Source organism: Pseudopodoces humilis, chromosome 1, assembly GCF_049639895.1.
Source record: "Pseudopodoces humilis isolate 2021_Gansu_Grassland_sample_001 chromosome 1, ASM4963989v1, whole genome shotgun sequence".
Classification (NCBI taxonomy): domain Eukaryota; kingdom Metazoa; phylum Chordata; class Aves; order Passeriformes; family Paridae; genus Pseudopodoces; species Pseudopodoces humilis.
Genome location: NC_142200.1, coordinates 27,789,760 through 27,805,035, shown reverse-complemented (window position 1 = coordinate 27,805,035; position 15,276 = coordinate 27,789,760). Strand labels below are relative to the sequence as shown.

The 15,276-nt window shown below is 38.0% G+C and overlaps 1 protein-coding gene across 1 annotated transcript; it reads right to left on the bottom strand.

Moving 5' to 3' along the window:
- Positions 1–4,880: 4,880 nt before the first annotated feature.
- On the bottom strand, positions 4,881–14,809 carry IMPA1 (inositol monophosphatase 1). Its single transcript, XM_014253579.2, has 9 exons — positions 14,674–14,809; positions 14,494–14,575; positions 13,050–13,183; positions 11,065–11,169; positions 9,756–9,801; positions 9,503–9,611; positions 8,692–8,800; positions 7,097–7,248; positions 4,881–6,682 (listed from the first exon to the last, which is right to left on the bottom strand). The coding sequence occupies exons 2-9, from the start codon at positions 14,554–14,556 to the stop codon at positions 6,564–6,566; spliced, it is 837 nt and encodes a 278-aa protein (XP_014109054.1). The 5' UTR covers positions 14,557–14,575; positions 14,674–14,809; the 3' UTR covers positions 4,881–6,563.
- Between the last annotated feature and the right edge of the window lie 467 nt (positions 14,810–15,276).

Here is a 15,276-nt window from a genome sequence, read left to right as displayed (position 1 = left end):
CATAAATATTGAAACAGGAATTTCTAATAACATTAACCATTACTTTCTTTTTAATGTGTTTTGCTGGAGGACTGTTGAGAACTGAAACCACAATTTCAAGTATAATGAAGTAGAAATAAAGGGTGCTTTTACTGTTTTTAGCTTTCAGTGGTGAGGTGATTGTTTGCCTACAATAGACCAATGCAAATATCCAGTAAAGTGGAGGTTTATGCCATTAATAAAGTCATTCTGATGAACTTTTATGCCTGAATTTACTTGTTTTAATTCTGGAAAAACTATAGAAAATTGAAATCCCTGCAGAGGTTTTCTATATACCTCTATAGATGCCATCATGCCTGTTTGTCATGAGAGCTGGAATGACATTTCTAAAACAGAAACATTCCCTACAGGTACCACCAATATCAGGTGGTACCAAATTAGGACCTCTTGTCCCTGCTGCTGTTGGCCTATTCTAGCCAAGTCCCTCTCCTACCTTCCCCAAGATCCCACACCATAGCAATCCCCAGGTCAACACATCTTAGCTGGGACCCTCTTCCCTCAGTTATTAGTCCTTGGCCAAGAACCTCAGTGCCAGAAACAGCGTTAGGAGCTTTGTCCAAAGGGAAATTTGCAACTGAGGAAGGAAGGACAGTGTAGTTGTCTTGCAATACCATGAAGAAGTCATAGTACAAAAGAGATAAACCATGCTGAACCCCACTAGAGTAACTTATTTTAATTCACCCTGAGCTGTATTAAAGAGCATTGCAGACATCACAGGACATCTCTCTCTTTTCACTATTTGCTTTTAGGAAGCAGAGTACCTTGGGGTCTCCCCATCAGCCTGTGGAGATGTGCTGGGTAGCGTCCTTATGCTGGACATGTCCTGGGTGGTGAGCCCTGGCAGGGCATCTCCTGATGTGTTACAGGCAGGCCAGAAAAGTCTTTTCCTGAGAAAATTCTTTTTGTGGGAGGCAGTAGCTCTCAACAACCACACTGAAACAAACAGTGAACCTTCTGTCAATAATGCATCGGCATTCAACCTCTAGGCCACTGCCTTTGTAGGCAAGGTAATAAATACAAATAAACTTTTTACAGGAGGCAGCACAGAGACCATGGAACCTCGAAATAAGCAGATGTGTTACCTGTCCATGCTTGAGCAGATCCTGAAAAATATAGTCTCAATATACTATTGTACAGGGACAATGCAGACACAGCTACAATAGTTCCTTTACATCATCACAACACATTTGGAGGCAAAAATATAGAGCTTGTGTTCTCTCTGGAAAATAAAACAGTTATATCTCAAAACTCATAAAGACCTGCTTATTTGTATCTGGGTTTGTTGTACCAGGGCTATATCTGCATGCAGATTAATATGTGCATGCCCAGAAGATTATCTGGTAGGATTAAAGAAAGGCTTTTAAAAAACCATGTCCTAATTTATGACAACAAAAAATACAGGGGAAATTCCTACAGAATTAAATGCAAAATAATCTAGTGACTTGCATGGTTTTTATATTATTTTAGAATTCAGAATTGTGATCTTTTGTGATTGATACCACAATCTTCAACATACATTGAAAAGGAGGGAACGTTAATTCTGCTGGCACAAATACTGTTTCACACTCCTTCTCAAATCACAGAAAAACAGAGCTAAAGTCCTCAAAAAATTTTGGCATAATTCTTCTGAATAGCTCTCAGTTATTGTATCCGACAATAACCACAGGGAGCAGGAGGAGGGAGAAAGGGAGGTGTGGGAGAATGTTCTCCGAAGGACTCCTGGTGTTTCTCTGGCTCCGGCTGCCATCTAGTGTTGCGCCGGGAGCGGTGAGGGGCGCGGCTCCCTGCGGGTTTGAGCATCTTCCGAGCCCGCCCTCCGCCTGCATCCGCGGGCAGGATGGAACAGCACGGACCCACCTCTCCCAGGACAGCAGCAGAGGAAGATGTTACCCAGAAAGCTGAAGAAGAGCTCCTATGAAGTGATTTATCAAGTATTTGCAGTACAACCACTTCTAAATGAAGTGATTCACGTGGTTGTAAACGTAGTCTCTGCAGAACTAAGGAAAGACATAACAAAACATAAGCCTTAATCTTCCACTGCATGAAAAGGGGAGGTTGGTTTGCCTGTTGCTGCGGCACAGCCATTGCTGTTGTATTCTCTTCCTCTTTTCCTTCCCATTTAATGGGAGTACAGAAGGCCCAATTCCCAGCTGAAGCAACTTTTGTATAGAGGGAATCACCTCAGTGTAAAAATCATCATTGGGATTGTGCAAACCAAGTGTGACACAGCGTATGCAGGCAATGTACCAGTCATCAAGACAGGCTGTAAGCTTCTGGAACAGGATGTACACTCACCATTATTTTTAGCATCTTAATAGCTTGAATTGTGCTAGAAATTTAGTTCTGCTTTGTTTTGGGAGAAAGTATTCCATTCTTTAATCCATTTTCCTCCTCAAACAGGCGGGAGTTTGTAGCTCTTTCATACAGTGCCATAATGTGCTCTCGGCTGAGCACAGTCCTCCAATTTGTTTGTTCCAAATGCTGCACATGGCTTTGAAGTGTGTCTGATTTTCTTTGCCCTGTTGTTTTAGCAGGCAGAAAGCCAGATAGTGGGCACAGGGGACATTTCAGAAGCTCCTGCTGATCTTTAAGAAGCTGCAGATCTTTGTGTGAAGATTGTAAACTGGAGAGTGATGTGACAGGCTACATCCACTGCTGCTCTTGGTGCTGGACAAGCAGTCATCCAGAGGTGGAATGGATTTTGCCATCCAGGAGATCTGGCTGACACTCCTGAGGTGTCACATCATTAACATCCTTGTGATTCTTGGAGTCTGTGCAAATAAAGGCAGCCTTGCCAGCAGCCGTAGATCCAAAACCAATGTGCTGTTGGAGAGTTGCAGTTTAGCAACAGGATCAGACTTGTGAAGGAAGTAATTACCTCTCTCACTGGTAATGAATAGAATTGGATCAGCAGCTGGCTTTGAGAGGATGGGAAGAACCTCAGGAAAAGAAAGAGAGCTTCCTTATTTAAAATGCTTCATTACCAAGGCCACAGGATGACATTTTATATCTAGTCAGAATGCCTAGTTCCCACAGACATTAGACTAAGCAAAATTACACCACAGCTTTAGGTCACAGATATTATGAGGGACAGTCCATATTCCATCAGGGGAGGGGGGGCAGAGGAGGGATTTTCTGCAGGGCTGTTTAAGAGGGCTGGGCAGATGCTGAAGCCTTTTGGGACTATGGCAATACTTCATGCTGGGAAAAGCTCTAGAGGGTTGTATCTATTGGAATACTCTACTTTGCAGCTAGAACAAAGCTCCACAGGCTGTCACAGGAAACAATCACAAATTATCAGCAAATCAGTAAGTGGTCAGTGATGGATGATTGACAGGACACTAGATGCACTCCTGCATACACAGCAGTGCTAGAAATCACTATTACCTATTTTGCAGCACTACTTGTTTAGTAGTAGCAGTGATAGTGATGAATTCCTGAAGTTCTTTGTTGATTTATTTTCTAATTGAATTATTACAATGATTACTGTGTCTTAGCTACAGATGTATTCAGCAGATATTTAGTAAGCTCTCTCCATAGCCAGTTGGGAGAGAAAGGACCACAATGGATTTGGCATGATTTATACCCATTTAAGTGTTTACCATTTGTGTCTGGTTTCCAAAGTAAAAATTTCATGCTTCAAAATGTTATTGATATTTTAACTTTATTAATAAACTAATAAAGTATATATAACTAGGGCTAAAAATCAGTCCCCTATGCTGAAGACCTTTGTTAAGACGAGCAGTAGGTGCTGTAGTAAGTGTAGTGACAATGTTTACCATTTAAATTCTCAAAGGTGAAGGGACTGGTTAAATTTACTCATATAGTCCTTTAATTTCCAGTAGTATTTTTAATTTTTTTTTTCACTTGGTGTCGTTGCTGACTCCATCCTTTTCATCTTCTTGCATCTGTAAATTTTGAGTGTTCTTCACTCAGAGCTGGGGTTCAAACCACAGTGGAATTTGCCAGCTGAAGTCCCCTGTTACTCACTGAAAAGCTATCATTGAAAGTTTCCTGTATATTCAGTCCTTTGTAAGGAATATTCATGACCTTAATTTGACAGTCTGTTCGACCTGTGGTAACTACCCTTCCTTTCCAATTGTCTCATTACCCAGCAAAAGCTACCTTGTAAACAGGCAATTTTATCTGAAATTATTAGAAAAATTATAAGAGGATTAATTCTGCCACTCCATCTTTCAAAGCAACAAAACCACACTTCTTGTAGTTTTGAACATTCAGGGATTACTTCATATACAAACTTACAAAAGCATTTTGAATACACAGCAACCTTGACTTCTCTGTTCCATTACAAAATCTTGTCAAAATCACAGGCTAGAAAATAAACAAAATGTCTTTAAACTTAATAATTACATTTCAGTGTCCTTTCACATGACAAAAAAAGTGGGCACTTATTGAAGAGGTATCTGAGAAGGTAATGCTTAGCAAAATGGCTAGTATGCAACACAAATAGTGAGAAGAGGGCCAAAAAAAGGAAATAACATATTTTTTTCCTCAGGCATTATTAGGAAAGCTAACAATGAGAAAACTACATGCTTCAATCAGCTGATAGACCTCCAACACAAACAACTGGCAAGATAATCGATAAAGTTTGAGTCTAAGGTTGGAGATGATTAATGAACCATGATCTAATACGAACAAGCAGAAGTATTTGCTCCAAAACCCAACTGCAGGTGCACACATAATCCTACATCTAAAGGCACAACAGTTTATGATCTGTGAACATCCGAGGCCAAGAACAAAGTGTTCAGCTCAGATCCAGCTTGATGGGCCACAGCACTGGACCTGATGAATACTAAGAAAGGAAGCACAGCTCAAGCCACTGCTGCTGAAGTATATTTATTTCTAACATCTTCTCCCACCTTAAGTACTTTTTAGACATACATCCATTTCACAAATAAAGTTATGCAGATTTTGTTATACAAAAGCCACAGAAATGGTACAGAAGACATCTTAAAAATAACTGTGATCCCACACACATAGTTTACAGCAATAAAGTTACAGTGAAATGCTCAAAAGGTTTACATCCTTGTCAACAGGAATTAAAAAGTAAATTAATTTTAAGTCTGGCTTTTTGGGAAGACCTTCAAATAGGAGGCTGACCTTGTTAATAAAAATTGTCTGGCATTAGACATATCTTAAAATTAAACGTTTCTGAAAAATCTACAAAATCAACTGATATAAAAACCTGGCATTTATAATACGCAATCCGTTAAAACTTCAATATACCATTTTTCAAAGTAAAAATAGTGGGACAGCAGTACATAAAGTCAGACTTTCCAAAGCACTGCTGCGTCTTAACTAAACAACCAATGAGACAACTTTCTCTTCAACAGGAAAAAAAAAAAAAAAATCAGTCTAAAAACCGATCTGACATAATTTTTTTAAAGTGCATTAATTATCTGAACAGTGCACTGATGCTTTTAACAATCTTAAATACAAAAATGCAGAGAACCAGTATAATTTTCAAAGTTTACAACAGCTACGACCTAGAATTAAATCACTAATATTTCTTAATTTATAAACCCTTTAGGTTCAGGTATGTATCATCCTCTACGTACATTCTGTAAAACACAATGTAAATCTGATCCTGGTTAGTCATTGCTTTTGTAGCTTATAAAAAATTATGAAAAATTAGAAAATTATGTGAAGAATACATACTATGGGCTTATTTTTTGCCAGCTGAAGTACTGAAAACTCTCTTGGATTTAATGATTCCTTAGACTTTGAAGCACACTCATCCATGAAGAAACCCAATTGAAATTAACAAAATGCAAATCATACTGCAACTTAATTTCAAGTACATTTGGTGACAGGTGTGCTCAGAACTTAATTCTGGAAGATGCACATTATTTTCTGGCACAGTTACTTTTGAAATTGTAATGGATTTGCAAGTGTACTGGCCACACGTGAGGCTAAGGAAGAGATTGTGTCCATCTACCACTGGAAAGGTAGAATGATGACTACAAAACCAATGACAGACAAGTAATAAAGGCTTTAAATTGTAGCCAAAACTACAAGCAACCAGCAAGTTTGGAAATGTGTGAACCACGTCTACAAAAACTGCAATGAGGTAAGGAAATCAATACATTGGAGACTGGACAGAGAAAGACTGGACAAACAGTAATGCCTTCATCTTTTTGGGTTCAGGATCAGATACGATGATGCGGTATTAGGACAGTGGGTTTTATTTTTGTCACTTACAGAACTAGAGATCTTTATTTATCTATACATCAAAGAGTCTCTTGCTATGTGTTCCAGTATAGTATAAAACTTGAAAATACTAGTTGCATATATTGGCTTATTTTTCTAGGTTTTTATCTAATTGTGATGTTAAATAAAGTACTCAACAGTTAAAGCTTACTTAGAATGTTGTTCAATCTCAAAGCTCTACTTAGCAGCCACATCAGTACTGAAAGACTACCATCTATTCAAGGTGTAGAACAACCACCATGTGGGATATGAGACAACAATAGATAAGGACATTTATGGTGCAGCTTTGGTGTTCAGTTGGTTGCATCATCTCTTCTCAGAGGAATTACTTGAAGTGCTTTGGCTATTCTCTCTCCGATAGCTCGACTACTTGCTGCAATTATTCTTCGAGACATCAAATCAAATGGTCCACCTAGAAAGAAAAGCAAACAAAGCAACCAGTTTATATATGAAGAAAATAAAAAGTTGGTATGAAAATAAGCACTGAAAAAGTTGAATGTAAATTATACATTATTATTTAGGACCGCGTTTTTCCTCTGGACAAAAATGCATTTAACACAACAGTTATCTTGTATGAGCTGCATTTAAATTCTCTTCAATGCATGTTTACTGTCTTTTTTCACTTTTCCAGGAAACCAGCCAAGGGAGTAAAGGTTGTCTTGTTGCTTTAGAACATACAATCTATTAATGGGTTGGGAACTGTTCAGTAGTGGTAGCTTGGAAAGAGGACCGCAAAGAACTTCTCACCTTCTCGTTTCAGCTACATTTTGCTCCCTATTAGCCACTTGAAAGGACAAAGGAGTATTATGCAGGCCCATGTACTTACCTGTTACATCCAGCAGTACTCCACCGGCTTCAGTAATAATGATTCCAGCTCCTGCCATATCCCAGCAGTGAATCCCCATTTCGTAATAGGCATCAGCTCCACCTGTAGCCACAAGGCACATGTTCACAGCTGCTGTACCAACAGCTCTAATCCTAAAGGAGATACAAGATGTTGTTTTAACTGAGAAGAGTTTGCAAAAAAGTTACAGTGTCTGTGTACACTGCACAGAGAACACAGGAATGTCATGATGGACGTGAACTGAACTAGAGCAAGTATGATGAAATGCTGCAGTGAAACATAAAAAATGGGAATTAAGTGTTGCTTAAGCAGCTTGAAGTGTTTTCAAAATACAGTAAATTTCTAGGAATTACATTTACAAATTCTGTTAATCAATTTTTGTTTGAACACATCTTAAATGATTTCTTAAACTAGAACATATTATAGAAGATAATGTCCGATGAAACAGTAACAGTCTATTCTGCTCTTTGAATATCAGAATTCAAGGAGGGTATACACTTTTCAGTGCTGAAAGCACGTATTTTTTCAGTTTCTTTGGTGATGCTCAGTAAACATCTCTGACTTGCCAAACCTTCTAACAGTAATCACAAAAAATAAATTACACAGCATAAATTTAGTCTGGATAACTTCACCAAATCCTTGCGTCACAAATTCCAGTTTCTTTTGGAAATGTCAATGTACTTAGCAAGTGTGACTTGTACAAAAAACTCCAGTTATTTCAGTTAACAGTAAACTGTACATTAAATTCTAACTGAGGGCAGCTAAACTATTGCAAGAAGCAACTTAAATCAACTCCAGTCTCAAACTATTGTATACAAATAAAATGCCTAAGTTGAAATCACAAATGTATTTCCTACTTACATCTTGGCATATATTCTTTAACAACAACTTTCTACTTTTGGAAGTAGAAAAATGTTAAGTGCCAAAACAAGAATCCTGAGAATCTCAGTATAAAACTTGTTAGATCAGAAACATGAATATGGTTGAGTAACGAAAAACTGTCTACTGAAACTAACTTTATACAAAATGGTTTGTGGAAATGTAGACTTGGGCTTATCTGGAGGAAAAGAAGCATGGAATGCAAACAAAGTAAGAGCAGTTTATGACAATTTAAACTACTCAAAACTATGGTTTTGAAAGAGGAAAGGGAGCTCTACTTTTGTCTTATAAATCTATATGTAAAACAACTTTCATTACTACAAGGTAAAGGAAACTAAGAAATGTAATATAGCTTCTGTTAATCTAGTTTTATATAGGGAAAAATAAAGCACAAAATTGTATTTAATTTTTTTAACTAACTAGTAAATACAACACTTTGTAGTCCTGCAAGCCCAAACATGCTTTGCTTCTCAACACTTATTGCTAGGGTTCTCTTCTGCATGTCTCAGCTTGAAAAAGTTAAACACAGTTTCTTTGTGGAAGCTACTAGACAGAAACATTTAAATCATATTTCATATTTAAGATGTCAAATATAATGCAACCAAAGTGCTCTAAAAATTATCATATTTACAATATTAACCGCTGTCAATATATATATATATATATATATATATATATGAAAATAGGACGTATCTTACCCATGAATAGGAATACTGAGAAGTCTTTCCATATTAGAAAGAATTATTTTTATAGCCTCTGGATCACGATTTGACCCCAATTCTGTTACTAAAAGGGATTTTGTAATGTCTGTAAAAGAAAAAAACCTTGCTCTTCCAACAGCACAATTTACATAGTCACAGTAACTAGCAGAGTTTACTTCATTGCTTTCTTACAAGACTGAATAAAAGTGAGGTATCTTAATAAAATATTACATATATCAAACATATGAAAGTCTGTTATTATTTGGAAAATGTCAGGAAAAATAAAATAAAATGAAAGAAGCACTATCTGCTCCAACTGTGCATATACACGAAATGATGCCACTACTAAATAAAATTCTATTGCTGTAAAAATTAAAACAGTCTTGAGATACTTGAAGAGCTCATTTGAAGCATGGATTTCACTTGATGTAGGGTTATAAGCACGGAAGAATGGTACTGACTTATAGGTCACACCTGGGAGAAGCTGAATTGTTTGGCAGATTTGTTTCACTCTAAAGAACAATCTCAGAAAGACTGCAGACATACGGGGAATTAAAAACAAAGAAACAAAACCACAATACATGGGAAATAAAATCTTCAACTGCCGAGTCCTGGTTTTGCACAGATCACATTATATGCATCAAAGAGAACATAAAAGGTGTTTCTCAAAACTAAACTTCCCACAGCCAAAGAAAGTCTTGCAAAACAAAAATATGAGCTAAGTAATACCAATATATCCAGGTCCCAAATTTCTCGTCTCATTTGCAATCTGGTAATTACCAGAAAGAAGCTACTCAGTTCAGCTTACCTTCTTGGCCCGATACTTGAAGTTTCTGACCATTGCAAAATGCACCTTTTCCTTTTCTGGCAGTATACATCTTGTCTTCTATACAACTATACACAATTCCAAACTCTATCTGCAAGAAAAAGGAAAAATATCTTGAGGGGCTTTTTCCTTTTCTTCTTATTAACTGTGAAATAGGAAATTGCAGAACTTAGTTGTAACTAGGAGCAAGTAATTAATCTGGATTTGATTAGATATTAAGTAATAAAAAGTATACCTTTTTGTTTACAACAAAGCCAATTGAAACTGCCACAAATGGAAACCTACAAAACAAAACATTTCACTAATTTATAGTGAGATACTACATTTCTTTTATTACCATGCTTAATCTCAATAAAGACAGTGTTCAGTTAAATGTAATATATATTTCAAAAATAAACTTGCACTATATAAAACATAGTTTTTTGAAATTTGCACAATTTAGCTGAAAACAGAGCCAACAACATTGATTACCATTTGAAACACAAAACTTTTCGACCCACCAGGGGCTGCCATTTCTGTAACAGCTGCTCCTATCCTAGGGACTGTTCTTTACAGCTGAAGAATGCAAACAAACCTTCATGCTACTAACCTTTCTCAGAAGGAATAAGCTGGCCAAAATGTTCTCATAAAAAGAACCAAGTTACTTCCTACCACCCCCCCTTTCTCCACCAAAACTATGACAAAGACAGATACTGAAGAATGCAGAAAGAGTGAAGACAGTAGGACCATGCAAGACATGGTGGACTGCATCTCAGTCTAGTTTGAAACAATCAACCAATTAATTATTTTATTTTTTTTTAATTCTCAGACATTTGCTTTTATTCTTTCTGCAAAAAACCCCAAATTTAAGCCTGTAGATTCAGCAGAATGGGTTATTTTCTTATAACTTCCTGAATATGTAATTTAGCATGATTCAAAAGGTGTTTGAAAGCCATTATGCACATAGCAGCAGTCACTTCAAAACTGAAATCAAGCAGACTCAGAAAAGCTCACAGTGGCCAAAATTTGTCACATTTAAAAGAGGTAAGAAACAGGCTGTCAGCATTACTATACTAGTCCCTTCCTCATCTTGTTGCGAAATATCACTGATAACTACTAGTGATATCCTGATTTCCTTCATAGTTGGGGCTCCTAGAGGTCAATGGATTTGAAAATTCTTAGAAATCAGCACCTGGAGCTGTTACTCCTTTCCTGAAGTTGAGTTGCTTCAACTTCTTATTCTGAATCCTGTTCCTGTACAAATCTGCCCATCTATCTTTGGAATCCATGCCAGGCTGCTGACCCCTGCCATATAATACAGGCCCTATATGGAACTGATGTAGGTAAAAGAGCAAGACTCTCACAATACTCACAGGAACATTAAAATGCTTGCAAAATCTGCCCAATGGCTCTCAATATGTAGTAATTGTAACTATTAACAAGTTCATAGTATCTCTTTTAAAGCAGTTTAAAAATTAAAAACAACCTTACATGCATGGAACTGGAGAAGTAAAAAGGGTAATCAGTTGAGATTGCATAAAAAAAAAAGAAAAAGAAAGGTGGACCTGTGTACAAAGTTGGTAGTTCCATCAATAGGGTCTATAATCCATGTGGGGTTATCTGTCAGAATGCTGCCCTCTCCAGCTGCAACAGATTCTTCTCCAATAAAGCTACAGTTGAAACACATTTAAAAGACAGAAATTGTTTAAAATATCTGAATTACAACATTGTCCTTGACATTGAAATTCTTAAAAGTGAGATGAAGCTTTGAGTACCACCAGTGATCATATGCAAAAAGCTGAGAAATACATTATTTATCCGGAAAGCACCAACAATATCTGACCAAGCTTGCATGAATATTTATAATGTCAAGGATAAGCACAATATGCTGGGAAAGTAATTTTATGTTTAAACTCAGAAGTAATACCAGAATTTAGCATTCAGAATATTGATGTTTTCATCATTTTTTTCCAGTAACATCATAAAATTTTCTTCAAAATACCTATAGATATTTACACCTTTCAGCTTATTTGTGTTATACAACATTATTTTGTAGCTTGTGTTTTCAGTGAAGACTTTGTGGTCTTATGTACCTGGTTAGAACACTGCAGCCACTGTTGAATTTCAAGACTGATTTCAACCCAGATATGACAGAAAGTTGTTAATCTCAAAACTTTAGTTTTACAAGCATGACAAAAGGGATGAAATTCAAACCAGAGCTCCTGAAGTAGATGGATAAGTGCATGCTCAGCCACAGTACTAAACTCCAGGGACACAGAAGTAACAGTGCCACAGCACCCCAAATTTCACAAGTTTTGCTGCTCATGAATGCGTTTTAAACTGCAAAATTATTAGAATGACTTAAGTGGGTGGAATTATCTTTGAGGTCTTTTGCAGGTGGTCACAATTTATCACAAATTACTCAACCTATGAAAAATCTGCAGCACACTTTCCTTCAAAAACACGTAAAATAACTGCTGAGAGGAAACAAATGAAGTCCCTTTAATATTGATTGGGAGTTTTATGATTAACTACAGAAGTGAAGATGACTAATCAGAAAGAAACAGCTTGTTTCCAAAAAGCAGCAGACCTTCAGAAAAATGAGACTGAATACAGGTGGATGAGTAATTCACTAGGAGAAGTTCAGCATCATTATGTCTACTGCGACATTGGTTACTTAAAATAAAAAGAAGCTAAAATAGTCTAAAATGCTTATCAATGTCACAGAAACCGTTATTTCAAGGTCATTCCATAAGCCTTACGCATATACCAATTTGGTTACTGAACTTTTGCACCACCTCAGTTGTTCTAGTTCTACACAGATTTCTTACATTTCACACATACAGCCACAATAACAAAATCTCTGCAAAAATGAAAGAAAAAGATGGCAAACTGACTTTAAGGAAACTGTATTAAATTTGAGCCATTATGTCAAAATGCTAAAGACAGACCCATGTAAGCAAAATACATAAAGATCACGCTTCAAGAATACATTTTTCAGGAGGTGGGCAACAGTGGTATAGAGAGGGACAGGAGAAAGGAAAAAAGGTGAAGAGCAATTAAGAAAACTAGTATTTTGTATGACAGTCTTTCTGTTATGCAGAGCAAGAAGATCCTGTCTTCTTTTAAGGATGCTTTATGTTGTAAAACTGTATGAGATTTGCAAAAGGCACACTCAGTTCCACAGGACCCATCCAACACAGACAGCAAAGGAACACTAGTCTCAAAAGCAGACAAGAAATTTGTGTTCCAGGTCTCCTGGGGCCATCTTTGATTTTCCAACACAATAACCAAGAAGTTTCTTACAGCTGGCTCAACTGAAAGTGACTTTCAGCCTAAGTTTTGTCTCATGTCAGTAGTCCTGGGGACGCCTTGTTTTGTTGCTAGAGCCCTGGGCAAAACTTCAACCCACTTCTACTCTAAAATACTTCATTTATTGAAGGAGAATGCCACAACTTTCCAGCATGCCACTTGTAATAAAACTTTTCGAAGCAAAATCATAAACTTTTCAATTTTCTTCTGTCAAAAGTATACTGGTAACAAGCCATACCTGTGAGAAGGATACTTCTCTTTTATCAAAGAAATAATGAAGTTTTCTACTTTTTGATCAGTTTCTGTCACTAGATCCACAGGTGAACTTTTAGTCATAAAAGATCTTTCTTCTTTGAGCGCTCCACAGATTATCTGTTACAACAAAAACAAATAGAAAAAACATCTTTCACTGTTAACATTACGGAAAATATTAAGTTTTCCAGAAAAACTTGAGTATAATTTTTACAATCATTTTCCATACTGCATACACAAAACACAAGCAGTGACATAAACTGGATTTAAATGCAGGAGCTGGGATTTGCATCTCTAGTCCCTACTCAGTACAAAGTTTTATATGGCTTTAAATCTAAGTAAAAAAGGAAGATCTCCAGGTAGATGAAACTAGGGTCCATTTTGTAAGAACAAGTTTTAGATTTACAAATTTAAATACCAGAGTTGAATAAAACACCTAACACTGAGCTCAAGTCAGCTATTTTTAGCTACACCCTGCATTTATGATCTTAAAACCACCAGTATCAGCTTAAGCAAGAATTCAGGCTTCACAACCCACAGAATTATTTTACTGTAACTCAGAAAGACTTTCTGAGGAAAGACTTTAATGAGGTTGTTGCAGAGACACGTGTTCCACGGATTCTGTAGCTCCAGGGGACAGAATTAGTACATGTGCCATCTTGTCTGGCCGCCACAGCCTTCAAATCTACTAAGCAGAACTACTAAGAACCAAAACATTTTGTAACCACTCGTGCTGAGGCTCTGCCAAGATGTACACACTTTTTCTTGTTCTAGGCCATTTTACATCTCAAATGGCAAAATATCATCACTGTAAGGGATGGCTCTTATTTACAGAAGCAAAGCAGTCTTCACTTAGAGGAACAATCACAGAATGGTTTGGGTTGGAAGGAGCTTTAAAGACCATCTAGTTCCAACCCTCCTGCCATGGGCAGGGACACCTTCCACTAGACCAGACTTAAGAGCTCCAACTGGCCCTGCCTCAGACACTTCCAAGGATGGAGAGAACACAACACAGCATTGTGTGCCATCAACAAGCCACTGTATAAAGCTGATTGAGGTGTTCACAAGAACGACTGTCACCAGCTTTCAGGTTCGAAAAATAATAAGGCAGACAGGAGTGAAAATCGAGATGCTCTTTGTTTACAGTTCTGAATTTTATTTTTTAAATCAAACTCAAGGAATAAGTTACTCCTTAGGCTTTAATCAGACTCCAGGTCGAGGAAAAGCACAAAGTTGCTTTCTTAAGTTAACCAAGCTGCAAACATAAAAGACACTCTAATCTTGCACTTGAACATCACAAACTATTATGCCCATTTAGGTTTCTGACAAAATACTCTTCCAAAGAAATTCCAACATCAACCTCTTTCAAAAGTTATACATATATTAGACTCAATAAATCACGTTATCATTTATGAAGAGCTTATACATACCTCCCCAGCTTTCCTTGCTAAACCAACTGCATAATCCATACATTCTTGCCAGGGATCTGCCATCTTTCCCGAGATAAAGAGCCTAGCAAAAGGAGAGATTAATGCAAAAAAATTATTGTGGCTTGTTTTCTTTCATTCTTTTTTTTTTTTTTTTATCAATTCGAAGTTTTTTTGCTTCACCTCGTTCAAGCGCCGCTCAAATGAGGAAATGGGCTGAGCGCACGCCCCGCCCCGTGGCTGCAGGACGCGTCCCGGGCGCTGCAGGACGCGCAGGCCCCTGGCGGCGCCCGAAATGGCGGCTGCGGCGCGCGCCGCCCTCACCGCCGCCGCTGCCGCCCAGGCGCACGCGCCGCGGGCCCGCCTCCTCCGGCGCCGCCGCTCGGTGGCGGCCGCGCCTGCGTGTGAGGGAGCCCAGGGCCGGGCGCGGCAGCTTCGGCGCCGGCGCTGTCAAAATTTACAGGGGAAGTGTTAAAATTAGACTTTGATGTCGACTTCTTGTTAATAATTGGACGTGGCAGGGCGGAGATACCGTAAATGCTCTCCCATGGAGCATGCGATTGAAGTTTATCATAGAATTGAAAAGATGGTTTGAGTGGGAGGGAACTTTGAAGATCGTAAGCAACCCCTCTGCCGTGGCTGGGATCACCTTCCCCTAGACCTGGTTGTTCAGAGCCCCATCCAACCGGGCCTTACTCCCTTCCAGAGGTGGGACATCCACATCATCCTTGGGAAACCTGTGCCAGTGCCTCAGAATCATCACTGGTTCTGAGCAAGTTCACTGAG